The sequence below is a fragment of the Lingula anatina genome, chromosome 3 (assembly GCF_051362555.1).
Source record: "Lingula anatina isolate TDL-2025a chromosome 3, LinAna3.0, whole genome shotgun sequence".
Lineage (NCBI taxonomy): Eukaryota > Metazoa > Brachiopoda > Lingulata > Lingulida > Lingulidae > Lingula > Lingula anatina.
In genome coordinates, this window is record NC_141769.1 from 20212060 (window position 1) to 20236591 (window position 24532).

General features: G+C 35.0%; 3 protein-coding genes across 4 annotated transcripts in view; 1 reads left to right on the forward strand and 2 right to left on the reverse strand.

Moving 5' to 3' along the window:
• The window catches only part of LOC106160503 (uncharacterized), a 67079-nt gene extending 52079 nt beyond the window's left edge, over positions 1–15000 (forward strand). For both annotated transcript variants that reach the window (XM_087007831.1, XM_087007832.1), the window contains exons 47-65: positions 252–350; positions 2720–2814; positions 3003–3153; positions 3349–3466; positions 3917–4103; positions 4473–4539; positions 4863–5027; positions 5483–5575; positions 6203–6388; positions 6903–6974; positions 7479–7589; positions 7889–8140; positions 8951–9068; positions 10047–10165; positions 10619–10795; positions 11745–11842; positions 12115–12266; positions 12595–12687; positions 13189–15000. In XM_087007831.1, the coding sequence (XP_086863957.1) occupies positions 252–350; positions 2720–2814; positions 3003–3153; positions 3349–3466; positions 3917–4103; positions 4473–4539; positions 4863–5027; positions 5483–5575; positions 6203–6388; positions 6903–6974; positions 7479–7589; positions 7889–8140; positions 8951–9068; positions 10047–10165; positions 10619–10795; positions 11745–11842; positions 12115–12266; positions 12595–12687; positions 13189–13436 (2601 nt within the window). In that variant the 3' untranslated portion in view covers positions 13437–15000. The remainder of the gene's footprint in view (positions 1–251; positions 351–2719; positions 2815–3002; positions 3154–3348; positions 3467–3916; positions 4104–4472; positions 4540–4862; positions 5028–5482; positions 5576–6202; positions 6389–6902; positions 6975–7478; positions 7590–7888; positions 8141–8950; positions 9069–10046; positions 10166–10618; positions 10796–11744; positions 11843–12114; positions 12267–12594; positions 12688–13188) is intronic.
• The window catches only part of LOC147763043 (RNA helicase MOV-10-like), a 296407-nt gene that overhangs the window by 72237 nt on the left and 199638 nt on the right, over positions 1–24532 (reverse strand). The window lies entirely within an intron of this gene.
• Positions 16677–17462, reverse strand: LOC147763045 (G protein-coupled receptor GRL101-like). Its single transcript, XM_087008729.1, has one exon. The coding sequence runs from the start codon at positions 17460–17462 to the stop codon at positions 16677–16679; it is 786 nt and encodes a 261-aa protein (XP_086864855.1).

Here is a 24532-nt window from a genome sequence, read left to right on the forward strand (position 1 = left end):
TGTGCTTTTAAAATTTTTAGCACAAGTAGTGTATTTAGGAATTTCTTTCCACCAGAGGAACTGGTAATTTGTCAAGCTGAATAGCTACTAGGTGTGTAGACATTATAAGCTTCTCAACACGTAAAGTTCTGAAGTAAAATAATTTAAACTTTTGTCCCAGCACCAATTTCTGTCACCCAGGGGCAGTAATCTCTTTTCCTCGCCCTCAAATTCACTAATCTAATTTTAATAACCATTTTTCATATTTCCAGTATGACTGGCCTGATCTGGAGGCAGACTCGGGGATCAGAGAGACCAGGATGTTGTATCAGTTCACGTATTTGCCAACTGGATTGTTCAACAGGGCACAGGTACAAACATCTGTTTTACAAAATGACTGGAGTTTTGTGCTTTGTGAAGACAGCTTAGTTTTCATAAGTTAGTTTATAAAATTAGTTTTGTCTTATCAGCCTCAAACAATTTTATAAATGGATACTATTTTTGTTTACAGTTTTTCTTGAATCATTATAATAAAGTTTTCATATTGTTTTCTAAAAGGTCATTCAAAACCATTTTTTAAAATGCTTTTAAAATGTTTTCTGTGTTTTCTCAACATATTATCATGTTTTGAAAACATTTTTCTTGAAACATAATAATTTTTAAAAAAATGTTTGCGAATGTTTTAGAGAAACATTTTTAAAAAGTTATCAAATAACATTTCAGAAAATCATTTTTAAAATGTTTGTAAATAACGTTTTAGAAAAACATTTTTAAAATGTTTTGAAATAATGTTTTAGAAAAACATTTTTAAAATGTTTTTAAATAACATTTTAGAAAAAACATTTTTAAAATGTTTTTTAAATAACATTTTAGAAAAACATTTTTAAATGTTTTCATATAACATTGTAGAAAAACATTTTAAAAAGTTATAGAAATATTTTTGAAGTAACGATTTAGAGAAACATTTAAAAAATGTGTTTGAATAACGTTTTAGAAAAACATTTTTAAATGTTTTCGATAATGTTTAAGAAAAACATTTTCAAAATGTTTTCAAATAACATTTTACAAAAATATTTTAAAGATGTTTTCAAATAACATTTTAGAAAAACATTTAAAAAAAATTTTAATAAAGTTTTAGAAAAACATTTTTAAAATGTTTTTAAATAATGTTTTAAAAAAACATTTTAAAAATGTTTTTAAATAACATTTAAGAAAAACATTTTTAAAATGTTTTTTAAATAACATTTTAGAAAAACATTTTTAAATGTTTTCGAATAACGTTTTAGAAACACATTTAAAATATGTTTTTAAATAATGTTTTAGAAAAACATTTTAAAAATGTTTTTAAATAACATTTTAGAAAAAACATTTTAAAAATGTTTTTTAAATAACATTTTAGAAAAACATTTTTAAATGTTTTCATATAACATTGTAGAAAAACATTTTAAAAAGTTATAGAAATATTTTTGAAGTAACGATTTAGAGAAACATTTAAAAAATGTGTTCGAATAACGTTTTAGAAAAACATTTTTAAATGTTTTCGAATAATGTTTTAGAAAAACATTTTCAAAATGTTTTCAAATAACATTTTACAAAAATATTTTAAAGATGTTTTCAAATAACATTTTAGAAAAACATTAAAAAAAATTTTTAATAAAGTTTTAGAAAAACATTTTAAAAATGTTTTTAAATAATGTTTTAGAAAAACATTTTAAAAATGTTTTTAAATAACATTTTAGAAAAACATTTTTAAAATGTTTTTTAAATAACATTTTAGAAAAACATTTTTAAATGTTTTCGAATAACGTTTTAGAAAAACATTTTAAAAATGTTTTTAAATAACGTTTTAGAAAAACATTTTAAAAATGTTTTTAAATAACATTTTAGAAAAACATCTTTAAAATGTTTTCATATAACATTGTAGAAAAACATTTTAAAAAGTTATCGAAATATTTTAGAAAAACATTTTAAAAATGTTTTTAAATAACATTTTAGAAAAACATTTTTAAAATGTTTTTTAAATAACATTTTAGAAAAACATTTTTAAATGTTTTCGAATAACCTTTTAGAAAAACATTTTAAAAATAAAAAGTTATCGAAATATTTTAGAAAAACATTTTAAAAATGTTTTTAAATAACATTTTAGAAAAACATTTTAAAAATGTTTTTAAATAACATTTTAGAAAAACATTTTAAAATGTTTTTTAAACAACATTTTAGAAAAACATCTTTAAAATGTTTTCATATAACATTGTAGAAAAACATTTTAAAAAGTTATCAAAATATTTTCGAAGTAACGTTTTAGAGAAACATTTAAAAAATGTTTGCGAATAATGTTTTATAAAAACATTTTTTAAATGTTTTCCAATAATGTTTTAGAAAAACATTTTCAAAATGTTTTTAAATAACGATTTACAAAAATATTTTAAAGATGTTTTCAAATAACATTTTAGAAAAACATTAAGAAAATTTTTTAATAACATTTTAGAAAAAAAGCATTTTAGAAAAAAAGCATTTTAGAAAAAAATAATTTTGGAAAAACATTTTTTAAATGTTTTCAAATAACATTGTGGTAAAACATTTTGAAAAAGCTTTAATAATGTTTTCTTATATTTTTGAAATTCTATAACATTTGCGAAAACATGTTAATAACATTTTAATTTTACTGTGACTATATGACAAACATGGTCTGATTCTTAACTTTTGTTATCAGTTTATTTTCACAATTATGTCACTACAGGTGAGACTGTTCCAGTTCACAGACGGCAAGGCAATTTGGAAGGAAGGATCATTCCTGAAGAAGAATGCCCATATTGCTCTCATAAAGCAGACAAGGTAATCCCTGCAGACATAACATTTAGCTTTCTTCATTCCATTATAATAAAGTTACTGTAGAATTTCAATACACCAAACAGTTTTCAGAAATTTTCAAGATATACGTCTAAACATGTTGAAAGTTCACTTAGTCTAATAGTTGACAAGGTGGTGGTCTAACATTTTATTGTATTTTTAAAATAATCCAGAGAGAATGAACTGTCAGTGAAGGTTCAAGGTCCAGAGCCTGAGAATGTGTTGCTGTTGATTCACGAGGTGTTTGAAGGGTTGATAGCCGAGGCCTACCATGGGGTCACTTACACCTACCTTGTCCAGTGCCCTGACTGTGTGAACAAACAGGTAATGTGGTCATTGATGTCTGAGCAAGATAACCTTATTTTTTCTATTATTGTATCTCAGTTTACAGCTATGTAAAAGCAACCTGAATGAAGGTTAATATGCACACATCCATCAAGCCTGCATATAATTAAAAAAAATAAAGAACTTGGAGCATGAAAAAGAGAGGTAACAAAATGCATATACTTTATATTGTAGCGAACACATGATCCCTTTCTGTTCCCAAATAACTTGATCCGCCAAGCGTCTAACCATGCTGGAGCTTTCCTGCAGTGTCACAGGTTCTTCCACAGCATCTCCCTCAATGAACTGGAAGGTATGATAGCCATTAATAGCAAATCTTCATACGAAAATGCTAGGGCCTTATTTGTTGTTTTCATTAAGCCACATATTTTCCTTACATTTGATATATTTAGTATTGTTTTGTATTTTTGTAAATGATGTTGGCAAAATTAACTTAATTGGTTGGCAAATTAATTTTGTTTTTTCAGAAATGAATATCAAACTAATTTTTAAGCATTTAAACAATCAGCTGGCTAAAATAATCAGATCATCTGCCAACAGTTGTCCTAGACAGCCTTAGTTTGTTACAAGATTAAGACAAAGACTGAAGAAAACCTTTATCATGATATGGTTATTATTGTGTGTGTGTTTGCATGTGCGTGTGAGCATATGTGTGTGTGTGTGTGTGTGTGTGTGTGTGTGTGTGTGTGTGTATTTAAGGTACCTTGAATAACACTCCACTGGTATTTTTTCACGACTCCAGCCATAATGCCGCCAGACAGCAAGAGTGACCTGGACATGCAGCTGGAGAATTCTATCAGAAAGTTACGTGACATGAGAAAGAACAACTCCACCGACATCTTGGTGTCCTACTGTGCAGCTAACCTGACTGAGAATGCCGCAAATCCCATTAAAGTGGTTCAAGATATCAACAACATGGGCTACACCTGGTACATTGAGTTTACTTTATAGTTGTCACATGAACAATATTATAGGATATAGGTCAACGAGACATCATTACAACATGGCACTGACCTAATTGTTTCTGCTAGTTGTTAATGTTTTATCCTTCCTTGAACAAACCATTTTAATAATGGGTGTTTCCAGAGTGATGTATGTTTCTTTTGTAAAAAATATAATTCCTATACACAAGGGAAGAAGCTTATAAATTAATATTTTTGCCAATTTACAAGTCAGATGGATATTGAAGGAATTAAAATTTCACTGTACAGTAGATATATTAAAATAATTGCCAATGGCATAGACAGTTTTGAAGCATATCCAGTGCATTATTATTGGCAGTTGTTGTATAATTTTAGTTGGTTTGATGAAGATATTGGGACTAAGACATTGAGCGACTTCATTGTTCCTCTCAAAGATTCAAAGGTAAGTTGTTCCAAGGCATATGGTGTCTTTATCTTGGATAAATTAAATTTAATTTATTGTTCCAGTAATTTATTCCCCTGATGAAAACATATAAAGTTGTGTTTGTTTATTTGTTTCTTTTTTTTTTTATTATTTCTTATTATTTGTTTAAGTGCATGCACGAGGGAAGACATGATGTATTGCATCACCAGCTTTCAATTGAAGGTTTATTGATAACATTTCTAATCTAATCTCAAAAAATAAAGTAATGGAGTTATAATATTATTCTTGCCATGATGAAAATTGAACTATTTTAATTTTATCCTTTGCATTTTATTTTGCAGCTTCTATTGGCAATGGTGTCCAAGGAGTATGCAGAAGATGAGAAATGTAAGGAGCTCTTTCAGTATGCCAGCCAGAAGTTGAAGAAACCATATGTCATAGTCACCATTACCAAAAGTTTTGATTGGACAAAAAGTGAACTGGGCATGAATATTGGACTCCAAGAAGTAAGAGTAATTAATGATAATGATAATAATATATTGATGAGATTGTAACCCAGTGAATTTCAGTTGATAAAAAATTTAAGTGCAATGCAATAATACAATTATGTAATTAAAAGCTTTATGTTTAAATAGAATAAAGTTTTAAGTTTAAACACTGCTACTAGTCTAAGAGCTTTAAAAATACTGCACATGGAAAAAAATGTAGCATTTTACTATTGGAAACTTAAAAGTGCATAGGGAATAAAGAAGCATTGGAATCTTTCATGCTTAAATTGTGGCACAACATATCTATTGTATATGGTGCATTACATCTTGCTGGACCTTAAAATTTGCTGTGATTTACATTTTTTTGTGCATAAATAATGGGTACTGGGTAAGAGTAAAATTATATCTATTCATTTTGGAAAATATTATTTAAAATAGGGAAGTTGCTAACCCAGGTATTTTGTATTTGTTAGATCTTTGTTGACTTGTCAAAGGAGGATGTTTATGATACAAAGCTAGATGAACTTAAGGAGAAGTTGAAGTCAAAACTGGAAGAAGAAGAGAAGGTGAGGAAGATGCTTGAAAATTATTTATATTTGTGTGATTATGATTTTTGTATCACAAAAAATTTTCATCATTTAAGGTCATAGTTCGTCATCATTTTCTGTGATAGAAAGCATGTCCAATGAGCTTTATGTAGCCATTTTTAAAAAGGCATCTTTGATTTGTCAATTTTATTGGATGAAACCTAGTCAATTTGGAAGACAATTTTTACCTGCTTTAAAGTGCCAATCCACTCCAACATACATGGGTATGGGTAACCTACCAGTACATATAGCAAGTTTGCTAAACCTCTGATGATTAGTGGATGGGTATGGTTAGATTACCAGTACCCATTACCATAATTTTTCTGTACCTCCTCTATTTTATTTTTGGATTGTGGTATTTTTGTTAAAAGAGGGATAATTTAACTTATTTATATTTATATACTGGTATTTTCTTAAAGTTACAGATAGTTAGGTATACAAGAGTGAATCAATCACTGGTACTTCTTGCACTCTTTCTTACATATATAGATGAGAAATTAGTATTAAAAAAGAAGTCAGTATCATGATATTACTAAGGAAAAGATCAAAATATAATTTTAAGACTGTCACAGGAATCTTTACTGGTTTTTGTAACTGTTATTGTAGAAAGAGCAAGATGCTGTGGACGTATTCATTAGTTACTGCTGGTCCAATTCTCACGATGCTGTGAAGAAAGGCACCGCCGAAAAGGATGGAGCCCTTGGATGGGAAAAGGGAGACCCCCGTGAAATTAGAAGCTACCTGGAATCCCAGGGAGTCCGGTGCTGGCTTGATATTGAGCAAGCCGGAAAGGTAAATACAGAAAATCTTTACTAATATTTTCATATGTTATTTTACCCGAACTTGACTGATATTTCCATTTGCTATTTTACCCAAATTTGACTGTCGCCTTGATATTAAAGTTTATGACATTGAATATAAATAGGAGAATTAATTTTATGGTCAATATTGTAACATACTCAACCGTACAATTTGATGCCACTTCAAGGTCTCCTTGGTTTATGTAGACTCCTAACAGTCTGTATCAAACACCATTTAGACCATTGGTCTTACAAGTTGCCAGGGTTTTACATTGTGAGATCTATGGACCCAGAGCAAAAACTGTTACCAGTAACTAAGTATACACCCAGTTTTAGGGGTACTTCAATTTTACTGGCATTTGGGAATTGCAAGTGACAATGTTCATATTACAGGGGGTACTAGTAGCATTGTCTTTTTAATGCCTGAAACTTAAAGTAAGGGGTAAATCTTAGCAAGTGATGTGCCCTCTCTTTTTTAACTGCTCTTGTAATGCCTGCTCTTTCAGACTGGTTTGTTTGAAGACATCAGTGAAGGGTTGAAAAAGGCCAAGGTGGTCGTGGCATGTGTCTCAGATGAGGTAGGTAGTATTCAATAACTAGAAAAGCACTCAGAGTGCGCAGACCTCTGCCAAGGCAGCAAAGTCTCCATCCAATGCCGTTTCACCCCTAAATTTTCGATATTTTTTATTATTGATTGATTATTTATCTGGATCACCACAAAAAACCAGTCATCTGTTCCTTGGCCCACTTTTGACAGTTCCTGAAAATTTCATTAAAATCGGTCCATAACTTTTTGAGTTATGTTGATGAAAGACAGACAGAAAGACACAGACAAACAGGGGTGAAAACATAACCTCTTTGATAGAGGTAATAAAATGAGAACATTCAGTAAACTGCATGTATGCATAATACCCAATATACTGCATTTGTTTAGACTGCTTTGTAGGATGTAGAACCTAGGATGTAATTTATTTATTTCAGCGAGAAAACTCCCCATAATGCTTGTTGAAGCTTAGATCTGCTTTCTACCCCCACCCCCACCCCCAGATATTTATATTGAATAGAACTAATATCTATTTTAGTATGCCAACTCGCCTAACTGCATGATGGAGCTAAGATTCGCCATGCTGAACTTACGCAAGCCTCTCGTGGCGTGTGTGGTGGGAACTAAGAGCGAATGGGAAACCAGTGAGGTTTGTAAAGAGAGAAGTCTCATTCAACATTTTTATAAGTAGTTTTTTCTCCATGGCTGTTTTTTTTATGGTTTTCTCTTAGTTGAATTTAAGTCCTTTGCATAACAATCCTTATTTATCATGCTTTGTATATGTTAACTACTTCTCTATTGCTTTTAAAGACAACATTCTTGACTTTTATTTATCAGTAAGATACACAATGTCTGAGACATATAGATTTTGGCAACATACATACTTTGATGGGACATGTGCGCAGTATTTAGGGAGGGTATTTAAAGTTGATCTGTTTGATATCTTAGGTCAGCATCCTTCTAATGCGTGGACGGGCCTCTGACACAAGTAAGAAGAATACTCTTCCCCCCAAGTTCAACTTTCAGCAGAATCTGAAGGAATATCCACCTATGTTCCTGAAGGAAATACAAGACAGAATTGCTCAGGTGAAGGAGGAAATGGAAAAGAAAGAGGCTGTCAAGGCCCAACCTGCGGAAGCTGCAGATCACACACCGGCAGCCGAGAAACGACAGAAACAAGAGAAAATTGTCTCTTTCCAGGTGATAAAATAGTTACATTTTAAGGGTTGGTTTGAAACCTGATTAAATGTTTCATTTTACAATTTTGAAGTTTGAAATGTTTATGAAATGCCACTTTCACATGAAATGGCCCCAGTATATGCACTGCAGTGACTGTATCCATAACAGGGGATAAAATTCTTATTCTTATGGAATCAAAATTACACAGCACTTGGATCTTTTTTTAAAGATAATGAATTATATGTTGATAAACAAAAACCTTATATTTTTATGAGTTAATCTATTGATCTTTTGAGATTAATTAAAATTAAAATGAATTAAAATTAAAATTTGTTTAAGTATGATAGTTTTTGATATTCTCCCAAGGTGGAGCCACTAGTAACTGTCTTCTGTCTCATTTTCCTTTCAACAGACACTACTAGCTGTAGCCTTCTTTCCTTCTGTAACAGGTATTTCTAGATCTTACTTTACATCTTTTACCTGTACATGTATATACCCTCTTAGCCTCACTTTATAAAACAACTTAGTACTCAGAAGTTGCTCCATGTTTTGAGACTGAGTCTGACTATTTTTAGGCTACGTACTTTAATCCAGGATAGATCTTAATTGTAGTGCCTGTCTCTCGAATATTTGAGCCATTTCTTACTCATTGTTCAATACTTTCTACTGATTGATTATGTGTCAAATTAGACTGCATTTTTCAGTTGTAAAGTTGAGACTAACTTCATTATTTCCTTCTTCTTTGAAATGAGACCTTGCACTCTGTCCTGTGTTTCTGGCAATGATCATCATCATCATTATCAACAATCGTCATTATATCTACTTTCTTAGGAGGAGTTTGAGCTCATCCAGAGAAAGCTGATGAGGTTTATTGAAGTCCACCATGCCATCAATCTTGATATCATGCCATACCCAAAACTGTGCGTACTGGACTACGTGGACCTGGAAGGTACAGTTTTGTACTCAGTACACTTTTTTAAATTTTGAAACTTTTTTTTTCTGTTTTTTGATGAATTTGCTTTGATTTGCTTCTTTTATTACATGTGGTTCAGTGAGTTAACTGAAAAGAAAGAGAGAGGTGGAATTTTATGATGTGTGGTGATAAAAATTCTTTAATGCCAAGTGACTGTGATGATTAAAAACTTTTTTTTTCAGTAGCAAATAAATATACAATCTTACAGTTTTTTGGCTTATGAATTGCACACACACACACACACACACACACACACACACACACACACACACACACACACACACACACACACTTGGACTCTCTCTCTCTCTCAGTAAAAAAAGGTTGTACAGTTACAGTATTGCATAAAAGGATAGAAGTAGAGATTGACAGTTCATGTTGGTAACCTTACAATTGAACACTAAGAGGTTTATCATTAACTAGTTGCTTGTCAATTAAGCTGTAATATGTGATCAATATTTTCCCATTTTCTTTTAACATGTTGTTGTTTTTTTTGTCGGTATACATATAAAAAGCATATAAACAAATATTTCTGTAGTAATTAACATATTGTCTAGTTCCTTCCCATGTTGGGATTTCTGTTTTTGTTCTACATATATTAATATATTTCTTAACTATGATAAGTCAATAAAAACCTTTTATATCACATGCTTGCACAAGCCTGAGTATAAAAATCTCAGGAGATTTCTCAATTACAAAACCTAAATTATCTTTTACGGAACAAATGACACTCGTCCAAACATTCTGTACATGAGGGCAATTAAAATCTTGTTAATTAGATAATTAACCTTCCAAAAACTCCAATGTTTCTAGCAGGGTACTTTAATTCTTTTCAAAAGATAATTATATGTTAACTTATGTATTTGTGAACATTTTATATTAAGGGGACATAATTTATTTCATTTTATTCATTTATTGATTACAAGTTTCTAAATTATGTGGTTGGAATTTTAGGTCATGCTGAGGCCGTTAAGAAGAGTATGGTCAATCTTCAGCCACCTGTCAGCGAGCCCGATGATCAAACTGGCCAGCAGCGCAAGTTGGTATGCAAGATTCTCTGTGAATATGAACAGGTAAAGACATGGGATTTATTTATTTACATTTTTCCAGCGTAAGTTCCAATACAATAAAATCATAGGTCTGCTTTTTTTCCCCTCCCCCTTAGGTGTAATTTTATGCAGCAAAAAGTTGAGTATAATTTCTGTAACTGAATCAAATAGGGTATTTATCACTTCACTTTCACCAGCTCAGTCTAGTGTGAAAGTATGAATAAAGGTATCATTTAAATACCATGATATTTTTTTTCGAAAACTTAACTTTGAACTGTCACAGTAGTATTATGATTTCTTTGTATATAAGATTATACATTTAAATGATAAAGGACACTATTGTACAAAATATCTTCTAAATGATGGGATTATAATAAAATTTACTGTGTAGGTTACTTTATGTCTTACATGCACAATAAGATTTAAAAGTCCACCTTCATAGTTCATATTATTAAAAAATTTTTGTCTAATTTTCAGGGCTGGCACTTGAGTGGGCCACCTATCCTCCTGAAGCTGAAAGACCAGGAGAAGTTTATAGCCGACTCGGCAGCCTATCTGGCCAGAATGAATGCCGTTCTCAAACACAGTGGGGTCAACCTGACCTGTATGGGGGGCTCGGATGAGGCACTGGAGTTTGTCAGAGACATTGAGCTGGTAGGCACTTGCTTGTATCCAAAGGATGCCATCAGAAGAGTCATCTAGTACAGTAACATTGAAAAGAAAACATTTATAAGTTTCTTAATAATTAAAAATCCTACCCCTCCGGAGCCAGACCTAGCCCTGTTGTGCATTGGTCTTTCCAGGCCTAACCAAATATAGCCGTTGATATCAATCTTGTCACAGTTACTGGAGCACAAATGTGTCTCTGCTAATCCTATAATTTCCATTTCTTGTTTTATAATTATGGATGACAGAATTCCATGTTGTTTATCCTGATTGGAAGTCCTTGTTTGTATTCCGTTGTTACTCTTCTTCCTGCCTGTCCTGTTATCATTGTCGCTCTGCCTGCCCGTACTGCTATCGTTGTCACTGCCTGCCTGTCCTACCATCATTGTCACTGCCTGCCTGTCCTACTATCATTGTGGTCAAGCATCACGGAGGTCCCTCTTATGTGGATATTCCCCTTCCCTGAATCAATGTGATTCACTATTGCACGGATATTGTTACTTTTTCTACATTGCTCCACAGTTGTAAATTCTTCTATGTACACATTTCTGAAGTTCCTCGTGTCTTTTAGCAGTTTTTTGGCTTGGGATTTCCTTTCTATCTTCTGGTTTTGCACACTTGGCTATTACTAAACCAGGTCGATCCACATATGGAGAATAGGAAATGTTGATCACATAAAAATGAAACCATTTATGAGATTTTTAACCATGGACAGACAGAAGATGTTTGAATTATGACCTGTATGGTTTGACAATGCTACATCACTCTTCCCAAATATCCCTTAAAGATTAAAATTTAATTTATTCATTCAGACATGATTCTGATGACTTACATGTAATGGCATTAGATTTTTTTTCACATTGTAAGTTTTGTATCATATACTAGTAGTATGAGTAATAAATTTAAATGTGTCTGTTATTTATCTGTATAATTACAGAAAGGAACAGACACTTCCGGCTTTGCCAAGGCCTTCAAACATTTCCGTGAAGAGGTGATGAAGAATGATGTGCATAAAGTTAGAGGACATTTGAAAAGGTTGGTACCGCAGATAATGGGAAACAGCAGCAGGAGAAAACGCTCAGAATTTTCTAGGTTTGCTGTGAGGGAAGAGTACTGTAAATTGTGTATAATTGTTATAGTTTACTTAAAATTCTGTACAGCTTTATTTGGTGATTGAAGTGCTTATTCAAACAAGTCATTAAATTAAGATTATTATGTTTAAATGTATATATTTTCCATAAAGTTTATCCTCACATAGGATATTTCTAATTCTACTTAAATAATATCATGACATTGTCTTGTTTTAGATGTTTGTTGCCCAGTGGTAAAATCCGCTGGTTATGTCCCAAGCATGCAGACGGGCCTCGTATAACTATCTTGAACAGCGACCTGGCCACAGCCAAAGATGCTGTGTTGCCGTACTCGAAATGTGATGAAGAAACAATGCAGCTCATCAAAGGTGATTTGAAAATTGATGCACTCTACCATGCCAAAATGATACAATTACAACAATATTTTAGTGTTCTTAAAGAAAATTATAAAAAAAAAGTTAGAAGGAAGAGCACCTTAATTATATTTGCCTTACAAGGAGATCTGCTTTGTTGTCCTTTCATGAAGTTTACAATTAATGTTATTTTAACATGATTCAGTAATTAATTTTATAGGCAATCCTCTGCATCTTGACAGTATACTACATGTATCAAAGTCACAAACATATTTGCAGTTTAACTGATGCTTAAAAAAAGTAAAGAAAATATGTATAGAACGTCTAAGTGGTCTAATTTCAGCGGATTCTAAATATGAGCAAACTGTACAGGCCAGACAGACCCAGGGGCAGGATGCAGCCAGCGCCCTGAAAATCACTGCCCAAGACCTGCAAGGTAAACAACATCCATTTGATGCATTGACATTGCTTAATCATTTTTTAAATTAGCCTTACTTTGTGTTTTTCATTACATATGACACACAATAGTCCAAATGCCAAGAGAGGATTTACAGTATAGATATACTGAAATAAAGACTTTCTAATAGATCCTTTCAATCTATACTTTATAGTTAATGACTGTTTCAAGCAGACACTCTACTGACTTGAATATATCAGATATGATCAATTCAGCAATAAAACTTTCTTGTGGTAGTAGGGCATATTTTATATACTTCTTCTCTGTTCACTAATATCAGTTGTATTACCTCGATTTTGAACATACTCATGTGTTTCAACATTTATTATGCAGTTACAGACCCATTGATATGAGTGGCACCTAAACCTTCATGCTATGGGAATTGTAATCAGTCATCCCTGAAATAAAGCAATGAATGTGTATCAAGAAATATTCTTTAGAAGCCAAAATTGATCTAATTTTGACTTTCTGTACTTCTAGCTCCTAGAATTGCAGAGCATGTGACCATCAATGGTCCCGCCTCACCAAAGAAATTGGAAAAGAAAAAATCTACCAGAAAGATGAAAGCTACACAAGCTGCTGCCAGAGTTGCTGGATCATATGCCAAGGCCAAAAAGAACAATTCTGTGGCCCAGGAGAGTAATGGTCAGGCACCTGCTCAGGCACCTGCCCAGGCACAAGGTGAAGGAAATGGGGAGAAGAAGAGCAAAGCATGTGTGATAATGTAATTATATTATCCTCAAAGTCAACAACAGTGGTTGCCTGGTTGATTTTGTTTGTGCCATATGAGGATGTGACTTTGTGGAAGTATAATTATTTAAGCAAGAGGTTCTGATGTTGGACTATTCATTATTCCAAAAAATTTGATTTTACAAGTGTGCTTACGCAATTAATGTTGTGATATTTCTGCTTGATTGTAATTTTCAACCACAAATCAGGGATAGAAAGTTCCCTCCCTCTAGAGAATCACCTCATTACTCAAACAAGAAATTTGAAAGCTGCTGGAGTCTGAATAAAATTTTAAGAAAGGGAACGTTTCTGGAGGGTGAGAGTTTTCCTCCTTTTTTTAAGGCTGATCTCTTTCCATCACCGATAAATATATTTACGAGGTGATATATATTATGTTCACAATTTGGTAGCAGTATTTGGCAGTACCATTTAGGACTAGAACTACTCGATGTGTCTTGGTTGATCTCTGTTTTAGAGTACTTAATAGGGAACATTCATCTGAGGGTAAATATACGCATGTTGAAAGCTTTTTATTTTTAGATAGAGGCAAATGCTTTATGATTGAACATTCCATATTTATTAAGATTTTCCAAAAACAGTGATATTTATTAATTTCAATATATATAGCTGTGATATAAGAATTTTTGGACAATGTCATTTACAGATTTTTTCAACTCTCTCTTTGCTGTGTTATGTACATGTATAAGATGTATGACATTCCCAAAGAAAATAAGACTAAACTTAGATATTTTTCTTGAATTTATGCAATACAGTCATTGTTTTAATGCATTTAACTTATACATGTTACAGTATTGTTACTGTTTGACTGCTTTTATTCCGTCCAATTAATGTCACTAACAACTGGTCTTTATACTTGATATATGCATTTATATTTTGTTTATAAACTTAAAGCACTATTTTTATGTGCATATCCGTCCTCATCTACACCATGTCCATTTCTATAGAAATGTGATTTATCAATATTTCAATGTTTTTTTTTTGTTTTTTTTTTTTTGCATTTGTCGATTTTTTAAACAAACAGCATTATTTATAGGCAATATAAGTCAAATAAGTGTGTAGGCTTCTTTTAACTTTTTTCTTCATTATTTTTAATGCATATTTTAGACACTAGAAACACGGATTTTCTTATATAATAGTAACTCAGTGTCATCACTTGACGTTTGATCTTCACACACATGTATAAAGTATGTCTCCTTAATCTAAGCCAATTTAAGTAATAAGACATGTCAGTTAAAGGAATAGAACAAACTCAAGCATGATGTTCGAAATTTGGCTGATGAAGGTCCCATTAATAAAAAGAAATGGAGCGGATAAGTGATAAACATTGAATAGTGTTGATTAATGATTTTAACTTATGCGTAAGCTTGAAATATCTACATTTAAAATATAATTTCCAAACAAAAAGAGCACGCATAATGTTAAATAGGTAGGATAAGGAAGATATTTTACACGGAAAAGAGCACTGATAGATGTAGTGATATTATCTGTACGGATGTTACATGTTGTGATACGATCAGTAAATGAGTTGCTTTATGTTCATAATGTCGTTGTTTTCTTTAATTCCGCCGCACTTGGAATTACATGTATGTAGTGTTCATTTGTGATCATTACATAAAGCAAAACGAGTGCATTTCTTCGGGTCATTCTCTGCTAACGGTGTGGCTTTGGGCAGAACGTCACAACGTTTACGTGGTTTAAACAAACAACCGCTGAATATTTGCGTGCCTGTCAACACTGGGGACGCACCTCCCGATTCAAACTAAATATCTCGATCTGTCAAGAATACTTACTTTCTCAGTTTCACTGATTGTTTGAGTGGTCAGGGAGAGTGGAGTGTAAGGGGTGCATGGATATCTCCCTGTCTGGCTGGTGTTAATGTTGCCGCACAGGATGAGATTTTACTGTCTCTCCAAGACAACCTATAGAGAACTGCATTTTTTATGATCGTTAACGACCGAGTGGAGAGGCCAATTCTCATATTTCGCCAAAGGATTTCAAAAAGACTTGACCGTCTGGACTGGATGGAGTTTTACGGGAGAACATGCTATATTATACGCCTCAGTGACTAAAATAGTATACGATTTCATCGCACGGCGCTCGTAGCAAATGTCAGAGATAAAGTAACCTTTTATGGTTTGAAAAAATTCGTTTTGTTAAACAAGGAAGGATGACGCATATGAAAAACCTCTTAGAGCCTTTAGAACAATAAAAAAGATCAAAACCAAGTATTCAGCTCACCTTACCTACCAATAGCTGACCAACCGTACATAAAGTTTGAAACTTTATATTCTGTCAATCAAATTCACTTGATTGACGGCTGTACAATCGAACGTCAAAAACGTGAAAGCTAGCAGTGAGATTACTTTAATAGCAAAAGGATTTTATTAATACATACTCGTACAATATCAATATTGATTAGTGGTATCAATTCGTAATAACGAGCCATCACTCATCAAAATAGCCCTAGATTAATTCCCGATTCTTGATTTGTGATCACGGAAATAGAGTTTAACTCACAAGTGTTCGAGAAGAGATACCGTGTCACGTTCGAACTGGGACTCATCTACTGGGTATATATACATAGAAGTTACCTTGAGGATAGAGGAATAGCTGTGTTCCTCAACAGTAATACCTCAGTGGCGACACTTGTACAGGGGTAGTAGTGCTAGGACTCTAAGATCTTTTATACAGTGTGATGGAAATACACAAAAAAGAATAATATAAGATAGAAACTAAATGCACAGTTCCGACCGAAAAGAATCAAAGACCGAATGTCAGGAATGAATGATCCAGACACAAAACAGCCGTAAAAGTGTAAAAAGAATAACATATTTTTCTTTTGTTTTACAAGAGGACAAGTTTGCACAATAACCTGATGGTAACGTTTTAAAGTCGACACAATCTCTTCTAACACAATACGGTTCCACTGATTTTTTATTTATTTATTTTTTTTTGGGGGGGGGGAGGATGTTCATTCGTTAAAATAAATTTGATTGCTGAATCTGCTCACTTGATACACCATGTATCGTATATGATGGCTGATGAATTGTGATTCCTTTTTCCATTATGATTTCAGCAAACCCAAATCAACTTCCCGGGATAGGCATTCACTGTGCGTTATCGTATCACAAAGACTAATCCTTAAATCAAGGCCACAGTCCGGAAAGATGGTATATATTATCAAGTGAATCAGAATCGGAATGACTCACACAGTGTTCTCACAAGCATGTGGTCCTGGTATGTACCTGGGTTTCTCGTTTTTTCTTCTTTAGTTTCCCACATATCTTGATATTGGCAAGAGTGTATAACATCGGGTTCATGGCGGAGTTGATAGGTAAGATAAAGACTGCGACCCAACTTGAGACCTCAGGATTAATTGGGACGCCTGCCATGCTCAAAATCCCAAGCACCGTAACTGGGACCCAGCACAAAAAGTCGGTTATCAAAATCAGAGAGACCCTTTTTAATAACTGCACATCCCTATGTGTCTCTTCTCTCCCAGATTGCTTCCTCGATTGATAGACATGTCTCAGAATGGCAACATAGGCAGAAGAGATGAAAAGAAAGGCAGTAAAATTGAAAAATACGAATATTACGTAGGCGTATTCCCTGCCCCCGAACTCGACCCTGCTCAACGTGAACGGCAAACAGACCGAGTTATGTCCGTAAAAATCTTTGAAGTAACCGACTTCAATAAGAGGAACTGTACTTAACATAACAACTACGACCCAACTGAGACCAGTCATCAATAAGCTCGCCTTCGTGTCCATCTTTTGAATCTTCATGGCATATACAATAGACACCAGTCTATCTGTCGTGATCAAAACTAAGATCACCACAGACATTTCACTGGAAACCATGGACAGAAATCCTGCAAATTTACACAGACCACTAGACATCCATTTGGTGGCTTGAGAGGCGTAAAAACCACGGTAGCTAGTGTCGGCTGCGGCTATAATGACAAGGTACACCCCCATCAAGAGGTCCGACAAGGCAAGATTCATGACCAATATGCTAGAGGTCTCTATGTCTTAGCCAATATATGAGCACGACTGCATTACCCAAGCATGCTAAAATTCCCATAACCCAGATGGACACCTGCAGAAATTGATTTTGCAGCAGGTCAGAGCAGGAGGAGAACTCGTCTTTTGGGGGAAAGCAAACGCCAACATTACCCTTCCGCTGAGCCAGGCAACAAATACCAAATTGATCGGACTTCAGTGTCTCTGCGCTAAGCTCTACAAATGCCTCAGGTTCTACCAGAGCGTCCTTGTTACCTGATATATCTAAAACCTTAAGTCTTGGCAGACCCCTGAATGCACCGTCTGCCACGGACGATAATGCATTATGGCTTATGTTAAGAACAGAAAGAGATTTCAAGCCTCTGAAAGTATCTCTTGATAAAACGTTGATATTAAAGAAGCTGAGGTTCAAAATCCCTAAGCTTCTTAAGCCTTCGAATGCACCGGGTTCAATCATTTGCAGAGAGTTTCCTTCAAGAATCAAGTGTTGAAGGTTGATCATTCCAGTAAAGACATCGGAAGTAAAAGCTGCTATCTGATTGTATGAAAGATCTAGATATAAAACATTTCTTAAGTGTAAGAAGACCCTAGGTGGAATCGTTTTCAAATGGTTGAAACTGATATCGAGTCTCACTAATAAAAAGTATCCTTTAAACGCTTTACTCCTAAGAGACAAATTGTTTCTGGCAAAATCCAGCCCCCTAATATCAGGAGAATACTTAGGTATGGAACTTAATCCTTTCCCCGTGCAGTCCAAAAAGTATCCTTTGTGCTTGCAACCATTGGATAAGGTTGCATTTATGTCACAGAAAGCTTCGTCGTCAGTTGAGTGTTTACAATTCACTACACCATTGCAAACTTCACTCTGGTGCAAACACTGGCGTTCTCCTCTACACCGAAAATGTCCTGGACATGTATAATTGGTGCATCTTGCTTTATCCTCGTCTTCCCCGCGAGGACAATCTTTTTCCCCGTCGCAGACTTGTCGCAATGGAATGCAGTATGTGTTGGGGCATTTAAACATACTGGGGCATTCATACGTCTGGCACTGTTGAAGATGCTCAAAATGTCTACAGTCATTTAACGCTTTCTGTTGCACTTTATCGTGAATACAGGCCAAATGACGAGGAAAGCAGTGGTTATGACCAGGGGTACATCTGATTTGGTCTAGAGATGGGCAATAAGTGTAGTTGATTTGTTGGCTGAATGTGCTGGATTCGCAGCTGGTTTCCTTGGCATAAGGAAGGGCTTCGATGGGCTCATCCTCTTGTGATAAACCCGGGCAGTCCGGGTACCTGTCATCCTTAGTGTTAATATGTATGCATGGCCCTGCGAAGCACTGGACTCTGTTATCACACGGCCCCGGATGTCGAGGAGACGGAGGGTGTCTGTTAGGGTTTTCAGTAGTAGTAGGGTTTCTTTCAAATATTAGGGAAATGTTGCTGCATTGTCCATTTTGGCACCTGTAATGTTGATCACTGTAAACAGGAAATAAACACCAGTCTTCGTCACTTCCGTCTGTGCAGTCATAGACGCGATCACACACCTTACTTATAGGAATGCACGATTCATTCGTGCAGCGAAAGCTATCTGAACCACAAAAGCAGTTAAATTCGTCCTCTCCACCCAGACAATTCTTCTCCCCGTCACAAACATTTCTGACAGAGATGCACGTCCCGTCACTACACCGGTATTGATGTGTGGAGCAGTCTTGTTTTTCTGTTAACAACGCCGTCTCGCAGAGAGCAAAAAGGGAGCCTTGTGTCGCATCTGACAAGCACAAGCCAGAAGTCATTATCATGACGGAGTTGGACATCAGCTCGTCACTTGCAACTGACACGAGCGCACAGTTTCCTGATGGGGTTCGGAACCAAGGCAAAACAAATTCCGAAAATCTTTTCACATTGGTAAGTTTATCACTAGTATCTAAAATGGCGCTTTGGTTCACCCACTGAGTTTCTTTAGCCCAGATCCTATGATAATATCGCATGTATTTACTATCCGAAAACGAAGAAGCATCGAACACTGCGACTGCTCCTCCATAAGAGCTGCACATTTCTACTGCACTTTTAAAAGTGAGGCTGTTCTTGCCTTCCTTTGTCCAGTGGCTGGACTGTGAATATGCGACGTATCTTGTTTTATCAGTTATGGATATATTCAGCAGTCCGAAACTATCCAGTCGATACAAATAAAAGCACCGACCGCTGATGTACACCCATTTCTCGGGGCAGTAATGTTTTGGTATGAAAGACTCTCTACGCATCACTGCATTTTTAAATAAAGTGTTGGTTTCTGGCAAATTACTTTTTGATTGATTTGAATCTGTTTTCAGCGTCTTGGATGACTTCTTGCAGACGGACATCATGCAGCAGATTGGTTGTTGACATGGAATTCTTGCCCAATTTGACCACCGACTCTTGCCATGGAAATGTTCACGTTTCGGAGGAAAAGGCATCATTAGCGTGCACTCCAAAGTAAACTCTATTAGTGGTTGTAATAGGGTCTTTTCTACAACGGGCTTTAGGGGTTGGGGGATTTCAAGCTCGTTGTAGCCATACTTTACTGGTCCGTACCACTCAGAATATACAAGGGCATTTTTATCTGTCCAGCGTAAGGGTGTTCCCTGAAAATTTGAATTGCATTCACTATACAAATGGGAGGAAAAACATTAAAAAGTATTGGTTTTCTTAATACCGATCTTGTTCCGTTGTAGTCTCGCTACCTATGAAAAACATGACATATATTGTTTATTTAGCATGTGGCTTGTCAAGATTGTTTCAAATGCGATTAAAGTAAACATAATTTTATGCACTAAAACTTTGTGAAATCTGGAGTCAACTTGAAAAGGCAGCCATACTGGCTGTTTGTCTAGAGTCACTGGTGTATCCACATCACATAGGAATAAACTATGGGAAACTCGATATCGTTTATTTTCCACTCTCTCCCGGGGGATGGCATCGTAGATTGCGACAATATCTCCATGGAAACCTGTACATGGTGAAAGGGTAATAACCATCTGGTCCGTGTTGCCGTGAATAGAAAATGTTGTCGAAGTTCTATTCACGTGATGTTTTCCCAACAGTTTTTCCACGCCTTCATCAATGTCATAAAAAGTTAAATCGCCACACGTTTCCTCTTCAGGTACTTGAACTGTGACATTTAGAACGCGATCCCCCGGGGCAGTTAGGTAAAATTTACACTGAGAGAGTTTTGACTGTGCTTTGATCCAACCTGATTGTAATCCGATGAAATGTGTACATGGTGAACTGACCTCTGATGAGAAATTAGAGATGCGGAATACATCCCCGGTAAATCCCGCCGCAGCTACCTCGTAATCGCTGCTGAAAAGCAAATCTAAGTGCCCCCTTGGTTGAAAAAGCAGCATGACATTGAAGATGTTCGCGTGGAAGGCACGCAAGAAGGTTTCCTGGCGGCCGCATACTGGTCCCCAAAGAATGGCATGATCTTCTGTAATTACAACGTAGTCCTTGTCACAGCCAGGCGAATCCTCTAGGACAAAATGCTGAAAGTGAACGCCAACAAACCTTTGTCGCTCGGTTGTATCATTGTTCAAAGGAATCTTCTGCATGAGGTTTAACGGGTAGAGATCAGGGTGGAGCTTGTCTTCTTGATTTTTAAAAGAGAAGCGATCTTTTGTCAGCGGGGAGACGGTCGGTGGCGATATCGTTACGGTGCCAGGTTTGCTGGTAGAGTTTCCCAATTCTGACGACATCCCTTGACAATTTGTTATCAGTGAGACAGTCATAAGAAACTTTGTTCGAAGCGACATGGTATGGCGACGTGGCATCCCTTGCTTTCATCTAGTTTCTTTATCGTAGTAACGACTGTGGATACTCGCTGCAATATATATATATATATAGGCTGTCCAGAAACGTAGATAAATGACGTGTAATTGGACATCATTTTCCTCTCTCAGAAGCCAGGTGATAATTCAAAGTAATATTCTTATTGTTAATTGCCATTCGATTCGGTTTATAGATCAATCTGCAAAAATACAAATGTCAAGTTTAAATAGACAGGAAAACTGACAACGACAAGATTTATCTCTTCTGGCCATTACTCTTATCATTATAAACTCTCGGATGAAATAGAGTAATAATGTTTACGTGATTAATCATAATAAACGCTTTTCCAGAGACCATTAATCCTAATGACCATTTATCTACCAGTTAATTGTCAACAAAAGAAATAAAAAAGTAATTATTTATCTTTTTCGACAATTGACATCAGTCAAATTATGTGGGTTAGGAAAGGGTTTGCGACTACAGTTTGAAATCCCTAATTATGCTCGGTAGGGTAGATAACGATCGCGAACATATACATGACTACAAGTATTTTAACCATTTTTATGTAAAAAGTTAAGAAAAAAATTTGTCGACATTTTAACGAATTTGCTACAATTTTTGATCCACACTAACTGTTCGTATTGTTAGTATGCGTTTGGTTCGTAAGAAAAGAAAAATGAGCCCTAAACTGATTTACTGTTTTTCCACAGATTATTGGCATGTGACCTTATCTATAACCATGAAATTATAGACAGATGTAGGATACTGGTAAGTAAATCTGATCAACTTCTAATGCAGAGTCACATTAATAATTAGCTTCAAGCTGGTGCAAAACCCAACACGTCAACTTGATAAAGAATTGCGATATTGTCAAACTATAAATAATTGTCGACTGTGAAATATCTTATTGCAAGAATAGCCAAAATTGGTACTGAAGTCCCATGAACTCATGGGTGTTTTTTAATTTCTCAATTTTTTTACCAGATCTTCTAATTTTTTATTTCCTTTTCAAATGAAAAAATGTACTAGATAATAGTAAAATACAATCTTACGTGAAAATGTGTAAACCTTTCAGAGGGAAAGCAACAAGAAATGCTGCAAATCTCTGCAAAAGTCGAGATCCTTGATAACGGTTCATCTTCAGGTATGTGTATACGTAGCATGATTTTTGCGTTATAAATTCTTAGGGACGAAATCTTTTCAAAATCAACAGGATGCCCAAATACGATACCAGATATCCATGTCAATAATCACTAATTGCTGAAGTCCATTACCCCCACGCGGCAAGCATAATTGCCCTGCTTGAAGAGTAAAGACAGCCATAATGGTGAAGTATATGGTTTAAATTGACAACGATCTGATGACCACGCAATAATGAGGTAGTAATGAATCTTGCCAGTTAAACCTTTATCTTCACATTTATCATGTTCCTATAACTGTCACTAGCTAACTCATGTTTATCACATTTTGGCCGAAGTTATCGATCGAAAGTATCAATTTAATTGTTGTCTTTGACATAAGTTGACCCCTACTGACCTGTACATGTATGTAAATGTTGGCATATAAGTAAACGAAACTTATCCCAAGGAGGGTAAAACTGGTAAAATTTAAATATTTGAAGACCTAAGGACAGAAATAGGCTAATACTGACAGTAAAGTAATCGGTAGATAAAAGTTTTATTATTTTACTTGCTTAAGCCCTTTTTAAACAGGAAGGTGACCATTGTGCCTTCTTTGTTCGCCCGTGAAACTGACCAGGTCACCGTTGACGACTCAAAAGGGGGACGGTGATTGCTAAAATTGTATGAAGAATGTTCGCGATGTGGACGCCATGGTCAGCGCAAAGTTTTGAACATATTCAAAGTAATCGAACAAAGGACGCGGTGCAGGTTGGTCGGTGCAAGCTGTGGTTGAAGACAGGGGACACAAGCACTGCTTTGGTTGCAGAATGGATGCTCAGTGATCGACCTGTGATCGGCATATTTGCAAATTTTTTGTTAAACTGGGACTTGCTTGGGTATTTTTTTGAGAGGCAAAAAACCTGAAAGTAACAGCTACATGTATTAGTGGTCTTACATTGGCCCCTAAGCAGAAAAACGAAAGGGGGTTGTGAGACTTATGTCATATACCTCTTGGGTACGCAGGCAAACTTTGTAGTACGTCCTCATACGCTCAGGGAGATGAGGTGTTTTGAGCATGTTCGTTAAACAATTTAATATGCTAGAAAAAGGATGATTTCATAGCAACAATTCTCAAGGTGTTTTATTATTGGGCAGTTAGGCCGGCATGTCTAAGGTATGACAAACTTCAATGAGAACTGTACTTTTGAATGTACTTTTTAATGCAAAATGGCTTAAAGACAATAACTTAAGATATAACTCCCGTATGATCGATTTCACGTGCGATACTCATGAAGAGTACGGTACGGAGTATCGCACATGAAAAGAAGAGGAGCAAACGTTATTTAAATTGCAGGTATATTTAAAAAACGATTCTGCAAGCCATTGGTTCATTTTCTTCAAAGCTGGTGGTGGTATAATCGATTTCACGTGTGGTACTCATATGGACCTACATTGTACATATGTAGGTGTAACAGAGCTTAGATTAACTGGTCAGCGGTGCATTCAAGATTGTTGGGAAAAAAAGAGAAGCAAAACATTTCCCCTCGCTTGCCGCTGTGAACATTATAAATATTTAAACTGCAGGTATATTTAAAACACGCTATTGTTTCATTTACTTCAAAGCTTAAGAAAAAGAAACAACAGTCCCGTTTTGAGAGCCAATCTCTTAAATATCCATTATAAATGAAGAAAAGTTTCGGGCACCCAATCAGGTCATCCACCCTATGGTCAGGTATTTGGACAGGGCTTATTATTGTAATCAGTGTCTACTGAAGTTTAGGGTAATATACTCTATATTTGGTAAGATTAACTTACGATTAATGAACTCCCATTACAAAGTTGATCAAAGAAAAGGATGCATTCTGTTTACCACGCTTAAGCCGTTAGTGGTTTGTGTGCTGCGCGCTCTTAAAAGCGCACCATTTCTGATGCAAATAGACTGGTATTTTACGAAGTTTAATCGGCAATTTGCACTTACGTATTTATGGCGTATTAAAAGAGGGTATTCATCTGAAACCTACGTAGACAAGGAAGGAAGTCAAACGTTAAAATTAAGATCGCCGAAAGTGATTAAAGTGGTTGTTTATGTTTTGAGCATGGCACAAGTGTGAATAAAGTATTAGAG

Excerpts from the sequence above, each read along its gene's own strand:
- LOC147763045 (XM_087008729.1), bottom strand. The coding sequence starts at position 17,462 with ATGAATCTTGCCTTGTCGGACCTCTTGATGGGGGTGTACCTTGTCATT.